At 39.9% G+C, this 22,214-nt stretch overlaps 2 protein-coding genes across 2 annotated transcripts; one reads left to right on the top strand and one right to left on the bottom strand.

Moving 5' to 3' along the window:
• The first annotated feature begins 1,185 nt into the window (after window positions 1-1,185).
• bet1 (Bet1 golgi vesicular membrane trafficking protein) lies at window positions 1,186-3,197 on the top strand. Its single transcript, XM_080045206.1, has 4 exons — window positions 1,186-1,335; window positions 1,561-1,667; window positions 1,901-1,957; window positions 2,462-3,197. Exons 1-4 carry the CDS (start codon window positions 1,317-1,319, stop codon window positions 2,615-2,617), a joined length of 339 nt encoding a protein of 112 aa, XP_079901332.1. The 5' UTR covers window positions 1,186-1,316; the 3' UTR covers window positions 2,618-3,197.
• Window positions 3,198-3,347: 150 nt separating this feature from the next.
• LOC307264224 (putative acyl-CoA dehydrogenase 6) lies at window positions 3,348-21,388 on the bottom strand. Its single transcript, XM_080045535.1, has 9 exons — window positions 21,178-21,388; window positions 15,752-15,872; window positions 10,387-10,516; window positions 8,715-8,821; window positions 8,140-8,307; window positions 7,195-7,368; window positions 6,357-6,518; window positions 4,495-4,645; window positions 3,348-3,755 (listed from the first exon to the last, which is right to left on the bottom strand). The coding sequence occupies exons 1-9, from the start codon at window positions 21,376-21,378 to the stop codon at window positions 3,665-3,667; spliced, it is 1,305 nt and encodes a 434-aa protein (XP_079901661.1). The 5' UTR covers window positions 21,379-21,388; the 3' UTR covers window positions 3,348-3,664.
• Window positions 21,389-22,214: the final 826 nt, after the last annotated feature.

Here is a 22,214-nt window from a genome sequence, read left to right on the forward strand (position 1 = left end):
CGACCATGCACATAATAAACATATAATTAACATAAACCAGAGAATATACTGTATGTAAAAAAGGGGGGAGGGTTGGTCTTGACCGCAGCCTCCTGTCAGAGGGGAATGTCTCACAAAGTTTGTGTCCAGGGTGAGAAGGGTCAGCCACAATCTTTAACCCAACCCTCAGGGTCCTGAAGTGCTGGACAATTGCAGGGTAACACTTTACAATAAGGTACACAAAAAAGAGTAGTTGTTTTAAAAAGAGTAGTTACTGTTTTAAAAAGAGTAGTTACTGTTTTAACATTAGAACTATACTTTTATAAAATATTGAAGCCCCCCACTCTTTGACTTTTCCTAAAATTGTGTTGTGATGCGTTCCCCATGGTTAAATAAAGTCACAATTAATCTGGATTAAAAAAACAGGCATTTATACCTAAAACAGTAACTACTCTTTTTTGGAACAGTAACTACTCTTTTTTGTGTACCTTATTGTAAAGTGTTACCAATTGCAGCCAATATATCTCAAAATATATTTCTGTGTTGCTATTTGAGACTACCTTGACTGTCAAACACCAGTTTCTGCATGGGAAATTATCATTATTATTCAGCGCAGTAACTCATGTAAAATACAAATGCCTACATACAGCAGTGTTTTGATGTCATAACATTTGAGAGACTAGGCCAGTTAGGCTTCTGTATAACCAATAATGCACAAATGCTAGTGCTATATAGCTGCATGATCACTTTTTCTGTTGTCAACCACCTGACTCACATGTAGCATTATAACATCACCAAACACATATTGATTACAAATTAAACCCCCCTCTTTATGTCGTCAATCCAGAATTCAGAATGCACACACATGACAGGTGCTAATGGATTTGCAGTCTTTGTAAGTGGCTGTGTTGTCTCATATGCCAGGTTCCGTGGTGTTATTAAGGTTGTGTTGCATGGCTTATAAAAAAAAGAGAAGGATTTCCCAAATAAAATAATAAAATACACACTCAACCATAAACTGCATGGACACACATGCAAGCCTTGCACAGAGAGTAATAGTATAACTATTGTTAAAGTTATTTAATGTAATTTCTCTTGATATAATGAAGTGTGGAACACACAGCGTCCGAACAATGACGTCACGGAGGAAATGACAGAAGCAACGGTTATCCTTTTCGGCCACCGTAGGATGTCGTGGCGTTTGCCGTTGTGTACAAACTGGCTACAGTTACCGGATTAGTGTTAACTGTGACTTCGATCATATGGTCTGTTTTGTTACTGTTTTCTTCTTACACATTCCACACAGCACCGGGTAGTGTTACCTTCAGTTGCTCAGGATGAGGCGCGCGGGTTTGGGTAAGATACAGACGTGCGCAAACTGCGCATATATATTATTTAAGCTCAAACTTGACTCTAGCTAGCTTGTATGCTAGTTAGCTCGCTAACGTTTAGCTAATGTTGCTACCAAACATGGATTAATGCTCGTTGTTGTGAACTCCACATGCTTAAAAGATACACTGCGGGACTAGAAATCAACATATATTTCCTGACTGACTGTGTTTAATTTATCGTTTGATAAAGGCGAGGGAGGCACTGGGAGTTATGCAGCGAGTGGATACAGTGTGTATGAAGAGGAAAATGAACACCTGCAGGAGGGACTGAGGGCTAAAGTCAGCGCCTTGAAAAGCGTAAGTACAGTTTCTTCTTAGTTCTATTGATAAAATGTGAACTTTAAATGTTTTTTTTGTTTTTAAATAAGCTGGGATAGTCTGTGTTGTCTCTTTATCAACTCTGGATATGGGTATGGTTGTTTAAACTGTAAAATATTTCTTTCATAGGTATTATTACATAATGTAAACTAATTGCTTCATTGTGTTGTACTTAAATTGACATTTATATTCTGTTACTTTATATTTAACAGCTGTCCATCGACATTGGGACGGAAGTCAAATATCAGAATAATATGTTGGGTGATATGGTGAGTTTCACTTTCTTTGGCTGACTAACTTTAACTACATAAGGTGGAAGAGGCATTCAGATCATTCTAAAAGTAGTCATATCACAATGTACCTACTAAGATACAGTAGTTTCATCGCCAAAATGTAGGCCTACTTAAACACTAAAATGGCTGATTATGATTTTGATGTTATTATTATTTCAGACGTAACTATGTGGATTTGTAAGAAGCATTTAAATGTTACATCTGGTGGAGAGGGGGATACTTTTAAAGGCTGAGTGATATTTTAATATGTAAGATCAGTTCTACAACTGTCAACAGATGTAGTGCAGGGTAAAAGCATGCCATATTTCCTTCTGAAAATGTAGTGGGGGTAGAAGTGTATTCAAGTGCCTCAGAGTTGTACATAAACACTATATTTGTAAAGGTATTTGGTAGCCCGATTTCTAGGATCTGAGTGTAACTGTATGTTTGTTTGTGTTACTGTCTGGACTTTAGACTCTGTATCCCTCTATCCCACACTAGGACTCGGACTTTGACTCCACGGGCGGCCTGCTTGGTGCCACCATCGGCAGAGTCAAAAAGCTGTCCAGAGGAAGTCAGACCAAACTGTTGTGCTACATGCTGCTCTTCTGCTGTTTTGTCTTCTTTGTGCTGTACTGGTTCATCAAGCTGAGGTGATAGGACGTGTGCGGTGCCCTTTAACTCCACATCTTCCTTCCCCTTGTCTGTGCCACGTTGACACATCTCAAAAGTCAACCACCATTATAACAGTCATGATAAGGAATTGCAGAGAATTGTCTGAAGTTCTGTCTGAAGTCACTTTAACAGGTGCCCACGTGTCTGAGGATTTCATAAAATGAGCCCAAAGATGTGTCATGGAACGACACTCACTGATGCCATGTGATCGAGTATGAAAAAGTCAAACGGGGCAGGTGGGGATTTACATCAATGTGAATTTAAAATAATAATCATGTGAAGTAGACCCAGCCAGTAGGAATGTTCTGTATCAGCCCAATGTGAGACATAATGAACATAACAACTTTAGAAGACACTTTGTCTTAATTGTATGACAGTGTTTAAATGGTAAGTCTGTTGATGCAGCCCACATTGTGTTACAAGTGATTAAGTTATAAAATGCTCCCTTTTACAAAAATAATTTCCTGGATTTGCTGAATGAATGGGTACAATGGTATCTATACCATATGTTTTCCATTATTGTTTCAGCTTTGTTGTAAAAAAATGTTTTTAATGTAAATAAACAAATTTTATGCTGAGTTGACCAGTGTAAGTGTGTGCTAACTATAACATTTACACAGACATTTTGATTGACTGAAAACATTCAAGTTGAACTGGTATTTAACTTGGTTTTAGACAAATGACAGTGACACAAACTTTCAGAATCTTTGCTTGATATTTATTTTACACAACAGACATTTTTATCTACATAATTTGCTTTAGTCCATCCAAAAAAAAGGACAAGTCTTTGAATACAATTTTGATGATAAAATAGAAGCGTTATCATTATGTATATTTGATCATATTAGATTTTCTAAATAATTTACAGTTAAAACGATCAAAGGCAAAATGCACAACAGTCCAACTACCTCATATGTCAAGGGTTTTAACATATAACTGCACTTAGGTGTTTTGTTACGTCATTTATAGTGAATGATTTGCACTTGTATCAGCAGTGTCATGCCATCAATCCGTCAGGTGTGGATGACATCACTTCTTGGGAAGTGTGTCCATGTACTTGCAGATGATTCCCAGCATGACCTCATCAGCCCCTCCACCAATCGACAGTAACCTGGAATCCCTGTGGAAAAAAAACAAGATAATAAAAAATGGTGATTTCTCTTTAACAATAATCTGTATTTCCTTCAACATCTGCTTCACCTGAATAATGATCACACTTATTGAAAAGCAACGCTGCACCAAGTGAACCCCTTGTTCTGGTGCATTATTTGCCCCATCAGTAGATGTCAGCAAAGTGCAAAATAAAGGCTCAGAGAGAGGCTCTATATATAACGCTTGATAAATACTGAACGGTGCACAAGCAAGTCATACTCCTAGCCCAACACTGCACAACAGGAGAGTGAGCCTGATCGTGTTTTCAAGAGTTAGTATTCATTTTAGGTTCATCATAAGCTGTGTTTCTATAGAAACCAATCAATCTGAATCTATCTGTGATGAAGGAATGATAATAAAAGTCCAGACCAAGAACTTTATCAAGCTTCCGCTAACTGGTGACATTGCTGTTGCCATAGAAATGCTTTCACCTCACAAGTTGACAGCCATATATAACAATAGTGAACTAAAACACGTATGCATTGATGCTGCTGTGTCATGGTTGCGGTTAGTTATTAATTATTGAACAAACAATGATGAACAAAGTGTGAAAATAATTGAAAATCAGGGTTTTTAAGTTTAACCTTAAATCACTGCTATATGGTTCATACAGTGAGGGGGAAAACGGGAAAAAAGCTGTTTTAAAACCAGGTCACTTAACACACATGACACTTTAGTTGTGTTGCCATTTCTCTGAACAGTCTCACCTGTAAAATCTGCTGACCAGCACGTCACTGGTGAAGCCCATTCCTCCCCAGTACTGGAGACAGCTGTCGCTCACTTCCCTGGTCAGGCGGCCTGCCTTTAATTTGGCCATGGATGCCAGCTTGGTGACATCATTGCCTTTAATGTACAATGCTGCAGAAAAAAGGAAGAACAGAAGTAGTGACACAAGCATGGCAGAGTGAAAAATGTCCAGGTGGATACAAAGGAATTTTAAAGAATTTAGTGAGGAAAACAAAGTCAGTAAACAAACACGGTTCAGTTTTAGAGTCATATTCGGCTGGCAATGATTCATTGTTTTCCCATACAGAACCCCAGTGGAATCAATCAATGCCTTTATTGTTGGTACCCTCCGGAGGAACATATGTGAGCTGCATGATTTTTCCTGTTTCATTGTGTGTGTGTGTGTGTGTGTGTGTGTGTGTGTGTGTGTGTGTGTGTGTGTGTGTGTGTGTGTGTGTGTGTGTGTGTGTGCGTGTGTGTGTGCGTGTGTGTGCGTGTGTGTGCAAATGAATGTGAGTGTGAGTGTGTGTGCGTGTTTATCTACCTGTGCCAAACAGATGCAAAAAGCTTTGATCTGTTTCTGGGCAAGCGAATCGGACTTGAACTGATAGCAGCTAGATTAAGGCATCCAAAGTAGATAGCCACCGCAGTGGTTCTAAACACAACACGAAAATCACAAGACCTCTGACGTCCGACCGACAGACGCATCCACTAATGCATGTCAAGAACTCTGCCGGGTTCTATTTTAAAAGACCTGGGTATATGCCAGTTTTTCAGGTGGCTGTGACTTTTTGTGTTTGAAAGTTATATCAGTACAAAAACGGTGGATCGGCCCTTAATTGTAGAACCCGACATGTTAAAGTGACCCCAAATGTACCCTCATACCTTGTTTTTTTAAAGGAACATTTTGCATCTAAAGTTTGTAATTATTATTATTATTTGAGAAGGGAGAAATGAAAGAAGGGAGAAATGAAAAGGTCACATATGATGCTCATTTTCACATTCAGAATTTTAAGGCTTTCATGGTCTAGTGTCCAAAAAAAACCTTTATATTACTCACAATGCCATGACTAAATCTTCAATTTTCAGCCTCAGTCTGAAAAATCTGTTTAAGAGCCTCTCTCTTTAAGCCCTGCCTTCCAAAAATCCCAGTCTGCTCTAATTGGCCCTGAATCTCACTGCCGGTTTGAAGGGTATTTCAGGGGTTATCCTGGGGTGCGCTAATCACAGATGGGGGTAGGGACACGTGGAGAAAAAGAGAGGGTTGTTTTTTTCTCATAATTTGGGAGTCTCTCGTCATATTAATGTTAAAAACCATGGAAAAGTGCATTTTGCATAATAAGTAACATTTAATACAATTTTAATGGAATGACATAAAAGGCTAAATTAGTGTAGCGCTTTAATGCCTTTGGCTTAAAGATCAAACACCCTATAAGTATGACAGGATTTCATTCCAGCCAAAATATGGAGTGAAAATAGGGCCATCAGTTTCAATCAAATCTTCAATGAAATTCTTCTGTGTTGCTTTAAAAATCCTGTAGCAAGCCGTTTTGATGCTGAAATTAGAGCAAATGTTCTCCTGTCTACAGCCATGCGGCCACATACGGTAGCTGTTCACTTTGAACTTATCCCTACAGACATTAGCACATTATGACGCGCATCCTAATAGCTGTCTTATTACCACTATACTCATTCTTTGTGTGTCTCCGTGCTCCGGATCAAACGGAAACACTCATTAAAAAAAAGGAACATGCTGTCATTCTGGTGCAGCTAAAACTACAAAGCTAATGTACATCTTTTCATTTGTCAAATCAAATCCTATAGCTCTATCCAGTGAGCTCACCTGTAGCAGTGTGGAGGAGGGCTCGGAGCAGCTCCACCTCGGTCTGCAGCTCAGCCAGCCTGAACTGAACGGCCTGGTGGTAGAGGACGGGCTTCTGGAAGATCTTCCTCTGTCGCGTGTAGTTGATGGTCTCCTGGATGACTATGTCCATGGTGGTAATAACTGAAGGCGTTAAGATGGAGACACAGAGAGATGTACGTGACCTCGCTGCAATAGTTGCTTAGAATGACAAAGATATCAAACAACTACAGTGCAGGATACAGTGCAGGGCAAGACAAAACATCCCAGTGGGTTTACAATATTTGAAGCCTCCATCTAGATAATTGTAACATTTAATAACGTTGTAAATGACAAAAAACAATAAAAGAAAATAATAAGACAACATATAATGGATACTAAACTCCTAAAATAAAATAAAATAAAAATATACAGTATATGGGCATATTTAAAAATAAAAATAGAAGTATGGGAATAATGGTATTAAATTAAAATCCACCTGCACTGCAACTATTCTGGTTAGGATGGCATGCACCGTTTAACTTCTCCTAAATAGGTTCTCACAAGCTCTTCCCAAGAAAATATTGACTCACTCTGGCTACTCCAAAAAAAAGCAAACAACTACTTTACAGAGAAGATTAACGGCTTGAACTACTTGACCTGAACTCCCTTATTTTTTGAAACTGAAACAGAATTGGTATCATAATACCAGAGACTGCACAATTTACAGTAAGATTTGTGGGGAACTACAGAGGTGACAGTGAAGGGATAAAGAGAAAACTAGGAAAGTTCAAGTCTGATGACTGGATATACTGCGGAGCTGTAAGAAATGCTCACTCACCATTGGCCGCGGCCCAGAGCCTCTCTTCCTGGAACTGAAGCATCTGATAGGTGAAGCCCATGCCCTCCTGGCCAATGATGTTGGTGCAGGGCACATGCACGTCATCAAAGAAGATTTCAGCTGTGTCTGATGACCACATACCCATCTTATCAATCTTTCGGGCAATGTGTACACCTACAGCAAAAAAGAAAACGAACGTCATAATGCATCTTGGCAAAGGCACACTAATACTAACACGTTATTGATAAAACAGATACAGAAAGAGTGTTTTAGGGCGGTCATTTTCAAATGGGGGTACTGCAGGAGGTATGTGAGAATAATTTTTTAAAGCTTAATAAATAAAAAATACCAGTTATGCATAATTACTAAACTAATTATAAATACATACAAATATTTTGCACTTTTTTTCAAAAGTTCAACTATAACTATGGATTAGTATTACAAGTGTTTTTCTTTTTCAGTTAAAATGTTGTTTAATAAATAAGACACCGATGACATTGGAAGTTACTAAACTACAACGCCTTAATAGTGTCTTTGCATTTAAGTTTATTGTTTATTATTGCAAGTGTCTTTCAGTCACAAAGGTGTTTAATAGATCAGACACTGATGGCACTTCACTGTATTGTAATTATTTTCAATAGACTTTTGTTTCTTTAAACTTTTTTTGGGGCCAGTCAAGGAGAACTTTGCTGAGAAATCTTTTCAAAGCGGGTTCATTGTTGAAATAAGTCTGCGGAGCACTGTCTTATGGGAAATAGTAAATACAAAAACTGCAGTAAATAACAAAAACACAATCTTTAATAGGAGGATGTAAAAACACCGCAGTAGATCACAAAAACAGAGTCTTTAATTTGAGGACTGTTTCCGGATGTTTTTGTCCGAGAAAAAGGCTTTCAGCTAATATTATAGGAAAACAATCCCACAAATAACCTGCTGACTCCTTACCTGGCAGGTTCATGGGCAAACAGAGGAGAGATTTGTTCCTGTGTGGGGGCCCGTCACTGGTGTTGGCCAGGAGACACATCCAGTCGGCCTGGGTACCGTTGGTGGTCCACATCTTTCCTCCGTTGATCACGTATTCATCCCCTTTCTTCACTGCCATGGTCCTGATGCCTGGAGTGTGGAAGTGGACGTGGAGAGAGAGAACATTGGTAAAGATAAGCGTATGGACAGGTTATATTAAAAAAGTTCTCAATGGATGAATAATCAAGGACATATAATGTTGCCCCCTTAATTAAGGGACTTTAGAGTGGGGAGTTACACCACTGCTCCTAAACTGCAATCTAAAGGAGCCAAAAAGTAAAAAGCTGAGGACAGTTAACTTAAGCCTGTGTACGGTGTGTCCAAATCAAGTGGGCCATCCTTCTCCCTTTGAGAGAATAAAAGTGCAAAATTGATTGTAAAAGTACAGTATATTTCTGGTTCCTTCATAATGTCTGCAGCAGTGTTGAATTGAAAATGGTCCCCGCAGGAGCTAAAAAGGAATAATACAGTATGATTATGGAGAAGTAGGAACCCACTTGAGACATCAGAGCCGGCTCCCACTTCGCTAACTCCGAGGCAGGCCACTTTGTCTCCTTTGATGGACGGAAGGAGGAACTCTTTCTTGAGCTCAGCTGAACCAAACCTGCAGACAAAACACACATACAATGACATGAATATATATCAGGAACTTATAATGGGCATTAACATCTCCCTAAATACATCTCCAATACTGCCTGTATCAAAAAGTTGTGTGAAACTCTTTCACTGTACTGTTCCTTTAACTGTGGTAAGACACCGCTGTAGATCGTGTGCTTTAATACAACACTGCCATGTTTGAGGGGACAAAGGAGGGGGTCTTTTTCTGAAGCTCCCATGGTATATACCCTTATTTATATTTTTGCTTCTGTCTTAGTACTTAGAACTGGTTGCAGGCTAGTGTAGATCCCCTAATTAAGCTCCTGGGATTCCAACTGTCTATTTCAATGAATTCTGTCTTGTGTCACCAGCAGCTGTTTCAAAGCAAAAAAAATATCACACAATAAGCCAAGGTCTTACATGGGGGACACACACACACAAACAATCACCAAGTATATTAATACACATACCCTCTAGGGAGTGAAACTTGGATAAGTTGCTGCATTTTCTAGCATAACCACTGAGATATATGATGCAACGGTTAGAGAAGGCCTGGGCAATGGAAGATTTTTTACAATAGATTTTATTTTAACTTGACACCTACACTCTTGATGTTAAAAGTAAAGTCCAAAGGATAACTAATCAAACACTATGGTCTGACCGATGTATGTTATATCTGTATCTTTCATTGGTCAAAGTTGGCTGACATGGTAAAAAAAAAAACCTTTTACACAGATAATTGTTTTAGTTCAATAGTTTACAAGCCTCTGTGCTCGCAGAGTCGCATCAATACTAAGGCAGGCGGTGCTTAACAACCGGTTAGAACAAATCAATCCATCCATTAATGCTCTGCCTCCAGCATCAGTCTTTGTTATCAATTGTTGACAGCCACAAGAGAGGAGTCCTTGTGTTCATGGATGTGGATTTGTTTATAGCATTTGTAGTAGTATTTTATAGATGTTGAACTGTTGCACTACATAAAGTGTGATCAGTACCTGGTTACCAGTACAGCTGTTCCCATATTCATTGTTTATAAAAGACGAATAAAACTCACTAAATAAAACACAAGCAGGCTGACAGACATTGCTGCAGAGCTCAGACAAAGACTGAAGAATCTGTCTGAGATAAAAGGTGCTTCTTCCAGTGTGTGTGTGTGTGTGTGTGTGTGTGTGTGTACATGACTCATACTTCAAACACAACATATTTACCCGCAGGCTAAACAGGGCTGCAGTCGTTACCAGGGGTAACAATACAAACAAACCTTTATCCCCTCAAAATGAAACACATCCCGGTAGGATGCGTGTTTGTAAATGTACACATGCTCTGCCTCTAGCAGTGATGTAAAAAGGAAAAAAGAAAACAAAAATACATTGTTGTCTGACTCACTGATTAAGTGTTGTCTTACTGATAAGAAAAGGCAGCAGTGGAGGTACAGGCAATATATGCACATTTACATAATTACATGTCACCAACCAAAAGCTATGGGAGTTCAAGGGAATAGTGAAAATGCTGGATTCGGGTTATGTAATAAGAGATTAATGAGGTAACAACATGTTTTTTGGGGGATTGTACCTGGCCAGCGCAGGAGTAGCCATATCAGTCTGTACACCGATGGCCATGGGGACGCCACCGCAGCGGATGGTGCCCAGCTCCTCGGACACTGCCACGCTGTAGCTGAAGTCAAGGCCCAAGCCTCCATACTCTGCACAGGACAAAACATACACACACTCCTTTAAACTACTGCTGACAGTTTGAGACTGACAGTTTACTGTACATTGTGTGGAATTATTTTGCAAAGGATCATTTTTTTCTTATTTATGCACAAGTGATAATTGATGTAGATTTTACTACAATGTCCCTTTAGATATAAACACCCCATCGCTACATTAGTCGCCTTCAACTAGCCTTCTTTGACCCACTTTACCTTCCATCTTTCCTGTTATCTCTGTAAAAGAATCAGTGCCTAACATGTTTCTGCAAACACACATACACACAAAGCACACAGGTGTACACCTAGGTATAATATTCTGAACTGGTCCTTTGGCATCGCAGCATGTACTGAAAATTAATTACAGGATGTTTTCAATAATTGCACTATTAGTAATTACGTGTAAAAAGCAGTGCTGCCTTTGAGATCAGCAGTATGCTGGAGAGATAAGGGTCACTGTCACCTCAGTGTCATCTCATCTGCTCGGCTTAGTATATCAAACTTGATTTTCATCTCTTGAACAACCCACTTACTGAACAAGTAAAAAATGGATGTCTACTTTTTCCCATTCTGCCAGTGGATACTAAGAACCTAAGGGTCCCTAATAGAGTTGAACACCGCATTATGAAGCATGTTTAACACCATGTTCTGTCAGTCATCCTCCTAAAGGGCTATCTCTTTGCCTTTGATTATCAGTTGCAGGCAGCATCTACTGTGAATTGGATAGCCTGCTTTTTATACCAATATACTGTACCTAATTCTAAAGGCCAATGTACTCACTTTTATACCTTATTTTAAGTTGTTTTGTTAAAACACACACACACACGTCTTACTACAGTACTAAAAAAAACTGGACACCATCAACTCATGCAAATCTAGCTAATTTAGCCTGACAGTAATTATTTTAGAACAAAGCTGCCGGTCAGCCAAAGTCAAAACAAGACTGCAACGTTCACCCATGGCTAAACACTGTATGCCACCCACTGGATGATGGATGCTAGCGCGTGACTGACAATGAATGATCATCAGTGAATTTATCACATGGAAGCCTGCTGCAGCTCCCGGCTAAATGGATTAATATCAGCTGCCAGACTAGTTATCCAATAATGGAAAGCCCAGTCTGGCACCCGTCAGAGAGAAAGACAGGGAATTAAAAGAAAGACAGCAAAATAAACGGGGACAGAGTAAAAAAAAAAAAAAATGGGGGGAGGGAGGGGCATGGTGGGACAAGCAAACAAGGGAGTAGGGGAGCCAAAACTAAGAGGAAACAGGTGCAGCGATAAGTTTCTGGAAACCCTGCGGCGGATTATGTGGACCAAGGGAAGTGCCGAGGTTTAACCCACTTTAAGCAGAACAGCAGGCTGCCTGGTTGAACAAGCAAGCAGAAGAAAAACCAACAGAATTCTGTCACTAATGTCAGTGACTCCTATATGCACATATGTTTCTTCTGAACGCCAGATGTTCCTCAGTTTAGGTCCTCATCGGGTGGAGCTCCAGATGAAGCACACATTGAAGGATAAAGATTGAGGGACTTTTAAAGTTGAGAAAGTGGGGCAACTAACTAACTAACCAGTGCAGTAAGTTAAGATGAATGACAATACTGCAAGAACTACAATGGATCCATGATAACCTGCACTATTACTCTCCACCGATTGCATGCATCACCACAACGGTGCAATTGAACTATACAATCTGAAAAGTCACTTGTGTAAGTAATGTTTTTGAATGTATCATACTAAAGTAGAACGTGTGAGAACGGAAACAGCCTACACACTCAAGTATGTCCAAAGGGTAAGTCGCCTAAACATTAGACTTAAAAGTTAAAAGGGAACAACTGTGCAGGCTGCCATCTGTCAGGCAGGAGACTGGAGGCCATTGCCATGGTGTGAAGTGCGGATGCCTCTCACTCAGAGCGGAGAGGAAAGCAGGCAGGAAGCCAAGGGTCGTCCCTGCCTTCTCCCTGACTGTGGCTGCCCTAGGAAAACTTCCTGTCCTCGTGTTTTTAAAAGGTAATAATGTCTTTCCGTGTAGGCCTACATGGGGGAAAAAAATTGTGTTGAGTTTTCTTGTCACTGGATTTAATAAAGGAACATGCTGTATGGCTCCACAAGTTGCCCACAGGAGTATTCTTGTTGATGCCAGGTCTGGACATACTGACATTGAAAGGTTCAAAAACCCTGTTATAAATCTTTTAAGTCCACAGCACAATGCCTAGAAACAGGAATGAAAGATAGGCCTGCCCTGTATTACATTTTTTATTTCATATGTTGGGCCCATTCTCATATACATTTGATTTGTTCTCTTCAATATAATCGACGTCCTTTGTCATGCCTTATTAGACAGCAATAGAAGAAGAATGATGAGGAAAAGATGGAGAATGACATGCCAGGGTCCTTTGCCAGATTCCAAACGGGGATGCTGCAGGTCAGGGTCTGTGTCTTAACCCCTTACGCCACATGATAATGACTTGTAATGCACTTTTAAATGTTTTCCCTCCACTAAGTGAAATAGGTAACACTTGCAGTTTACCCTATTGGGAATTTTGAGGAAATGAGTGTAACTTAATTCAAGAACACGGTAGACCCCGGCGGTGAGTTATTTTTCCGATCATTGGTTACCCCCCCCCACCGCCCCCCCCTCTCTCTCTCTCATTCCACCTGATGAATCATTCCTCCACTGGACTGACTCCTAAATCCCTTTTCCCCATTCCCATTTTATCTGAGCCTCTAGATCAATGAACCTAGCGCAGAATTCTTTGAGAGTCTGCTTCATTAGTCAGCTCTGCAGCAAAGGGACATGTCTAGTAGTAGTAGTAGTAGTGGTCGTAACTTAAAACAAACATTTTTCTGACATACACAACCTTATAATATCACAGCAAATACTAAGCAAAATGCAGCAAGATGTTTCAGAAGGACCCTGATTCAACAGTACAGACGTCATTCTATTTGAATACAATATAAGATTAGTCTCATTTGTAGAAGATGATTTTACATTTTAAGTTTAAAGACTAGAATCACTGACTTTATACTGTCCCGTTTCCAAATTACAAAGTGTACTTAAAACCTTTATTGTCATTTTTAGATTGGTTTTAAACAAATGTGTGTCTTAAGCATGTTTGTTGTGCGGTACATAAGCAGGTAATCTACCACTTGATGATACAGTGTTTCTCTGCTGTTGCTCCTTTCTAATCCAGTCAACGTGTGCTTAAGGCTTGTGTACTCAGCACATTTTAATTATCTCGCCCTCCCTCTCTTATGACCTACAGACCTGTTGTGGAATATTTTAAACGCAGCTCAACGTTCAACAATATTCTTATAACGTTTGTTCATTTCAGCATAACAATTTCAGTACAGCAACTGTAGCTGTTTTTCACAAGAGGGGTGTAATCACAGCAAGATGACGACAAAGGTGAGAAGTGGTGAAGGGCAGAGGGTGTCATATTGTGTACGGAGTGTGAAGCCCACTGAGGCAAATGTCTATTTGTGATATTGTGCTATATAAATCAAACTGATTTGATTCAGAGAAATTCATCTATTTAAGTTGGAATCAGAGGCGCTGGAGAGCGCTCGTTGTCAAAATAATTTTTTGTCACGATCCGCTACCTGTCTGTACTGTGTGTATGAGCGCTGACTCTTAAAACAAAATCCAGTGTTAATACACAGCCTAGGCTCTGTAAACGGGCGTGTTTAGCTACGGTGGGCCCCCTTTCTTTGCATACCCTTTGTTAAAATACCAGTTTACAGAGCCTAGGTTGTGTATTAACACCAGATTTATTTTAGACAGGTAGTGGATCGTGAGGAGATATTCACTGATCTTGAAAAAAGTTATTTTGACAACAAACAATCGCTGACTCCACCAGCTTTAATAAATACAGAATATCTGTAATAATATGTAAGAACTTGAGAAGTCTGATTGTCCAACACTTTCCCACCAATCTCTACACATGTCCAGACTGAATCACACATCCCATCCACCACAGCTATTCCATGGACCCTGTACTGCACCCATCCCTTCCTCCACCCCGGCCGGCCGGCAGTGACACAGCTGGCTACACATCTGGAAATGGGATGCACTGTAGCGGACAGCTGTTGCCGGTTGATGCTGTGACACCAACACCCATGATCACAGTGGGAACATATTTCTAAAGCAGACCAACCGTTGTGTATGGCTGTCTAACACCTAAGAAAATGAATGGAAAGTGAATTCAGTCGTGAAAAAGACATGCCAAGTGCTCCTCGGAGCGGAGACGGTCAAACTGGGAAGGAGGGTTCCTCATTTTCTGGTCTGCTGCGGGGACACGTTTCGATTCACGGACCCCTCCACTCAGGCATATTCTGACCACCACTTTAATTGCGATTCTGAGTGATAAGTTATTCATGTGTATATATTAAAAATGGTCTTCTTAAAAGCGGTACTGATGTCGTGCAAAGGCCTTTTCCAGTCACAGATGTGTTATCCATTTTTGGTGGGAGCATGTGCAATGGGGATTGGGGAACATGAAACAGCATGCCCCAACATTCATCATGTTGACTGAGGCACAAGTGTTTAATCAGTCGTCATATTGTTTGGATTAAATCAAATTCACAGGAATTCAAATATTTGAAAAACACTTCCAGAGCCATTGTTATGCAATGGATGAATATATTCTGCAAATCATGTTTAAGTATTGTAGCAGTGTTTTCTGCTTTTAACTGGTCAATTTAAGCCATTCAGGTTGATGTAAAAAAGCAGGTCAAAAGGTCAAAAGTATTACTTATATTATATATTATACGGTAGTGTTGAGTTGCTAAAATGAATGTTGTTAGTGAGACACAACCAGACAAAACTCTGCACTGCTCCGGATAACACACAAAAACCCACTAGATTAATTAAAATCTCATCATTCAGATCAGAGGAATTAGCTCTCATTCGAAAGAAAACAACACTCCCATTTAGGCAAAGCCTTTTAAATTTCACAGGGGCTGAAACATATCCCATCATGCACTGCTAGTCATTTAAAGATCTTACAAAGATGCTGATGGAGAAATAAACACAAACTTTCTCCATTCATTCATAAAGTGCAATTTCATGCACAGCAATGTAGGATTGCTGAACTGTATCTTGGATATTAATGTTGTGAGGCACTAATCAAAGTGTTACTCCATTGCCCAAAAATGTGTTTATGAAAATCAATGTTCTGTTTTTTAAATAATAAATGATCTGCAGAACAGATAATCAGAAAACTCTTACCAACTGGTTTGTTGACTCCTAGAAAGCCGGCGTTTCCTAAGATCTTGAAGATTTTATGGGCGGGAAATATCCCTTCTGCTTCCCACTTATCCACATGAGGGTTGATCTCCTGGTCGATGATCTATAAGCAACACACACAACACAGGAGAAAAAACATCATGTGTTTATGTGTCCACTTTTATTATTTTGCATGTAAACACATCTCTGCATTGTTTCCGGTGAATTTAAAGCTCCAACTTTGCAAGTGTTTGCATGTTTCCCTGTGAAAATGTAGCGATTATTATTTTTTTCATTGTGAACCTCAACGACAAATGACAGCCCTGCTATTCTCCTGTCTCATAACTATCACCCAAAGGGATATACATAAATATAAACATGGATTCCTGCTGTGCGGTGCACATCCCTACTTAAGTCTATGTAATCTATCTCTAGCAGACGGGCCAGATAAGGTATTATGTATCAATGAATAGAAAGCAGGCTGGGAAAAAAAATGTAACACATGGTGAATCTACAACGATGACAATGACGAATTCAGTAACAGAATGCAAGGCATGCTTTTTACTACATGTACGTGTTATAGTTATGAGTCCCCTACTGATAACCAAGGCTTGGCTAGTGACGTACACTATAGCTGCAGGGCGGGCTCATAAAGCAATGACAGGGGTTTGGCCTCAAACCAATTTATGTAATTTTAGAACATAGAACCAAGACAGCAACTTGATTCAGGGACAGTGTCTTTAAGTGGTACATTTAACCACATTCAGAATAACACTGAGGGTTTGGGGATATGGGTTTTTAAAGGATGATAATACTTTAACACTGAAGCCATTGGTAGCCAATATTGTGCTGATATTCCACATTCCACATATTTGCATTCAACCATTCCAATGCCGATATTTTAATGACTCAGTTTTTCCGCCAACATTTTGTTCTCTGCAGGGTCTGAAGTAACATTTAGAACAGCATGCAAATATAAAGCTTGGTGCTGAAACCCCATAATAAAGACATTCCTGCTGGGTAAGCAGCCACTCCATCTATTCAGCCACAACGACTATGATACACAACTGCCTAAAAATTAAGGATGACTACATATGATGCTTTTTAAGAGTGGATCGAGTGGTTAAGGAATACATTTTTCTATATGGGAGATATGTGGGTGACGCAAATTGCCAGATAAAGTATCATATTTTTAATTACATGCTTATATTATACATCCCCAAATGTACCAGCTATGTGCCCATTTGTATGAGAAATAATGAATACATAAGGGAAGAACAAATAAAATTGCTGTTATCTCGATACTGAATTTTTACATAATATCCTTCGAGGACGAGATCAAAGTCAAGTCAGTATCAGTGTCTACGTTATCACTTGTAGCGCCAGGCACGCTGTGAGTCATCATGACCAAAATATTTCGCCGGGAATGAAGAGTGGGTTGCAACCTGCATATAGAATAGACTTTTGGAATGAGCTAACCTTGGTGCCGTGAGTCATGTGGGAGCACCTGGAAGTTGTCCACAGCTGGAGAAGCACTTATGAATGACCAATCTATTGTGAGTATGCGTCGCCTTTACAGTGTTTTTTTTTTTTTTTTTTTTTTTGCAGGTTCTCAGGCTGCTTCACTGTAGATCTATAGTGTTGGTTACAGTTCCATGTGGTAATATTTTCTAACAAATACCTCTCAACCTCTCCATTGAAAGCAAATCAATTAAGTCAACACAATAAATTCATAAAATAAACTTTCCCTGTTTGTTTCTTGGATGCCTTTCAAATTAAAATACCTTACAATAAATGGCTCTGCACCCAAGATATAATAAATTCGTATAACCGGTTTGCTTTTGGTGTTATTCACTTTAGTACATAACAATTTTTAATGGGCCATGTTTGTAACAGGCACCGTGACAAGCTGCTCCATAAATGTGTTAATCTATTCAGTAAAATTTGCTCTGAATGGTGGGAGAAGTCAATAAAAAAATAACGATTCAAACAAAAGAGGTATTTAGTAGGGAACATCAAATCCAAGCCTCAGCCAATGGGGGAGAGTTAAATGATCCATTGGCAATAATAATGCGGATTGTAAAAAACAAAACCCTGTTTGATTATTCTCTTTATGTAGCATTGGGTAAATGTCTGCTTGATGGTGAAAGCAAAAGCAGCATTGAGCTATGGACTTGGCCTTTGTTGAACCACTGAAAGAAAAAACAACAAATAAAGTACTAAAGATTAAGAAGAATTCACCTTTTTTTCCAGATTTGCAAAAAGTGGTGCACTCTCATTCTCCCCCTCCAAAACACACAAACCCACACCAGCTTACACTGCAACCAGCCAAGAAAAACTGTCTGAGTAACATCTGAAAACACGGCAGACAGACAACATGAACATCATGTTTTTTCACCGTTCAAAGCAGAAACTAGACACTAATTTCAATATGGGGCAAATGCCTGGGACTGAATCTATGAAGATTCATAAGATTTAGGCTAACCTAAATTACATCAAGCGCAAGCAGAAATAAAAGTACTGGCGCCCGACAACCTGCAATAAACTCATCAGTGTTTAAAGTTCAAATCCTGAGGAGGGAAAGGGAGTGACGACTGGCTGCTGGAACAGGGAAACAGTGGTCATCGGGGAGTGATTCTAGTTCTCCTCACAAAGGTTACGCTGGACTTTTAGTTGCATACCGGAGCAATTTCACATCAACAAACTGTCCAAGAGTGAGACGGGGTCAAGAGCATTGCATTGTCAGCTCTAACAAAATGTGAAGTCTGGATACCCTGAACACTACATAAAAACTGGGATCCCTAACAGTTGCACTCACAGTCGTAGTACCATGACCACGGCCAAAAACTAGCAAAAGGTTGAACTACCAGAAAGCAGTAAACAGCCATGCGTCAGAAGAATCACTTTATCTTGATTTGTTGTGATATTGATCATTTGCCCCAACCCTACTTCAGATGTAATGTCATCGTTTGGTGACAGAGACTATTCATGAAAATGAACTGAAGTGTGCACAAACCTTCTGTGGGCACTGTGAGGGTGAACAAAGACAAAAGGTATATAATTAAGATTCCTTATTTAGTCGATTCAAAGCATGAATGGGTTTCGCAGGATTTAAACATAAAAACGGCATTTGTTACTGGTAGCATATAATGGCCACTTTCCAGCAGTGGTGTTCCGAGACTGTCTACAATGGCTTTGTTGTGTGTGGGAGGCTGCTCATGAGGAGCCTCTTCCTAGAAGGGAAATCTCTTTTGGCTCCTAGTCCTCATTAACGACAGCAGCAAACACACACATACACACACAGACACAGACACACAGACAAACACACACAGACACACAGACAAACACACAGCCTAGGGAAGGTTCCGATGTGTGTCCGAGACTCCTGGAAGCCTGACTAATTTCTTAGCACAGGAAGTAAATTTGTATTATTTACAAATGAGCACATGCATTGACAACAGTCTAACAGGGTCCTACCCCCCCCTCCCACACCCCCCCCCCCCCCCACACACAAACAATCAAATAAGATTTGCAGTGGAAACATTGGCACTCATCAGTGTCTGACCGTGAACACTCACTAAAGGATTTCCTATAACCTCGTTTGTATACCATCTATAAACAGCCACAAACCTACAGTGTATTCTTTTAATAAACCGTGCCGCCTCAAGTTCCCTTTCCTGCACTGCCAACATATTGTTCCTCATTTCCCTTTCACATTTTCATCCTTCCCATTATTCCCAGTGCTCGTTTATTTTCAACCTCCAAGGCTTCCTTTTGAAGGGCTAGTCACACAACAAGCCTCCCTCCATTTACCGCAACAGCATCTACGCTGCCTGCCTTAAATTAGGCACTTGTTATTTTTACTGCCTCTGTATACAATGCCTGTCTAGTTGTAACATACATCCAAAATGAGTCAGGCTTCTAACGCTCGCTTTGATTTTCTTTTACTACCATAATAATGTGCAGCCAGCTACCTGTCAGTGGAGTGTGTGCGCCGAAATAAAATCTACACAGCCTAGGCTCTGTAAACTGGTGTGTAAACAAAGGATATGTAAACAGAGGAGCCCACCGTAGCCTAGCAACATACCAGTTTACAGAGTAAACTATGACTATAAATATAAGAGTGTTGTTACTACAGGGTCATCACACATTCAACACTACTCCTCTATGAATCCAACTCATTCTGTCAGACTAACATCAGTCTCCAAGACCCATCCTGCAGCCTGTAATAGTCAACCAAGCAAAATCGATTACACTTCAAACTGGAACACAATACTTGATCTAAAAACTCAGTATTGATTTGTTATATTCATGTCGGGGGAGTCCCTTCTTTATTTCTTCCATTATGTCAGGATTTTACGTCAACCGTGTGCAGAATTTTAAACTCTTGTACGAAAGCTTGACCACAGCTTCTGGATATCATTTCCCTGAAGAGGAAAAACACATGGTGTGCATCCAGAACTGTCAATCACACAAAGATGTCCGTCATGTAAAAACAGTGTTAAAAAATGAATAATGCATTCACAGTTTTAGATCATCCCAATGCAAGAGCAGAGATGCTGCACACGTTGGCAGGAGCTGAGCTTTACAATCATCGAGTGGGATGTTTGAGTGAAGGATGGCCCATGAAGACAAACCAGGCACATGCTTTGTTTGACTATTGTAGCCTTAACTATAGAACAGCCTCGGTATTATTGTTTCCATTTAACAAGGAGGAGTCATCGATTCTGGAGAACGCTTGTTGTCAAAATATTTTTTCTCAAAATCAGTGAATATCTCCCTCGTGACTGTGTGAATAAACAGCCTAGGCTATGTAAAGCAGTATTTAAACAAAGGGGGTCACCGTAGATAGCAACAAGCCCATTTACAGAGCCTAGGCAGTGTATTAACATCAGACCTATGTTCAGCGCACACACTAACTGTATCGTGAGGAGCTATTCATTAATTTTGACAAAAAGGGGAATTTGACAAGTGCTTTCCAGAATCACTGAATGCACATTTAGTAAGATAGAATAGCAGGAAGAAATGCAGGCTGTGGTGAGGCCAGAGAGTTACATTACACTGCTATTACACTCCCTTTCCAACAGAAGTAGCATAAACCTCTAAACTATGTTGAGATAATCATGTGAGCTTTCGCAGTTTGTTTCTTGCAGGTGAAGCTACAAGCTAATACAGAGCAGCGACTGCACCAATACAGTCCATTTGAGGTCAACTATATAACTAGCTAGCATTGTGACCCCTCACCTACTTTCCTTTTACTGTCCCCCCGTTGCTTCCTACAGTAGTTAGCCACATTTGACAGAATACCGCTGCTTTCTATTGACACACACGTGTATTGAAATATCCAGTCCCCAGCCAAACAAAGCAGAAAGTAGTGTTGTTTTCATGGTAACGTCAGAGCTCGCGGCCATGCTAGCAGTCCTGCATACCTTTTTGAGGGACTCCTTTAATGCAAAGTGCTCTTGTGTGTAGAGTAAATGGTCGCCCGTGGTCTCTGGGGCAGTGGCAGATACAGGCTTGGTTGACGCATTTTGAGACAACGACCGTACACCAACATATGAAGTGAATTTGTAGAGATTTCGACTGTTGACTAGCAGGTTTGCACGGAGAGCTCCTTCGCGCAGCGCCATCTCTGTTGACACTTTTCGACGTTGAGTGCGCATGCGCATTAAACGACGACTGTCTTGAACAGTTACCTACTGATAAGCATGTAGGCTGTATAGGGGGTTTCTCCCGGTATAAAACATTAACTAAAGTGGAAAATTATAAATCTTGTAAATGTTTGACTTCCATTCGGGTTCTGTCCTTTGGGGAAATACCAGCATCAAACAAATAGAAAAAGGTAACCCAGTGGTTTTCAAAAAGTGGCAACCACTTCTTACAGCATCAGCATCATTGGTTCTCAACCTAGAGGTCAAGTAGCCCAAACAAATATCTGAGGGGTCACAGAATAGGAAAGAAGAATAAAAAAATTATCTGCATGAAATAATATGTTTTGTGTCATTTTTATAATATTTGAAATTTTCTTTTCAAATGTGGAATAGGTTTTACTCTTCAGAACTCTGTGAAAAGAAATCAAATCACTGAATGAACCACTGTTACAGGAAGCAATCTGCCAAGGGAAATAGACTCTTTGATGGAAGTTCTGAGTTTCACAAAAATACATGCTTCCCCTCGAATGGTAAGCAAAAAAACTTTTTTCTTTATTCCGGGTATCTGTATTCCATTATTTTCCATGCGATGTATTCATACAAAATGTTCTTGCTTATTGAGGCTCATAAGGAAATGGCTGAAAACAATAAAGACCACACAGAGAAGGATGGAGACAGGCTGACTTATAAACAAACACATTTTAATGACAGTTTCGTCTGTGTGACAACAACACATGGGCCCAATTTGCGCAGACTATTTACACCCCATGAGAAAGAAGCATTATATAACCCTTGCCACATTCAACTCATCTGAA

This window comes from Ammodytes marinus (genome assembly GCF_949987685.1).
Source record: "Ammodytes marinus genome assembly, chromosome: 17".
Taxonomy (NCBI): domain Eukaryota; kingdom Metazoa; phylum Chordata; class Actinopteri; order Uranoscopiformes; family Ammodytidae; genus Ammodytes; species Ammodytes marinus.

Coding starts and splice junctions, on each gene's coding strand:
- bet1 (XM_080045206.1), top strand. Junction 1,668..1,900: donor AAGTCAGCGCCTTGAAAAGC/GTAAGTACAGTT, acceptor TATATTTAACAG/CTGTCCATCGACATTGGGAC. Junction 1,958..2,461: donor ATAATATGTTGGGTGATATG/GTGAGTTTCACT, acceptor ATCCCACACTAG/GACTCGGACTTTGACTCCAC.
- LOC307264224 (XM_080045535.1), bottom strand. CDS start 21,378: ATGGCGCTGCGCGAAGGAGCTCTCCGTGCAAACCTGCTAGTCAACAGT. Junction 10,517..15,751: donor AGGAGTCAACAAACCAGTTG/GTAAGAGTTTTC, acceptor TGTCCTGTGCAG/AGTATGGAGGCTTGGGCCTT. Junction 3,756..4,494: donor CTGGTCAGCAGATTTTACAG/GTGAGACTGTTC, acceptor TTTTTTCCACAG/GGATTCCAGGTTACTGTCGA.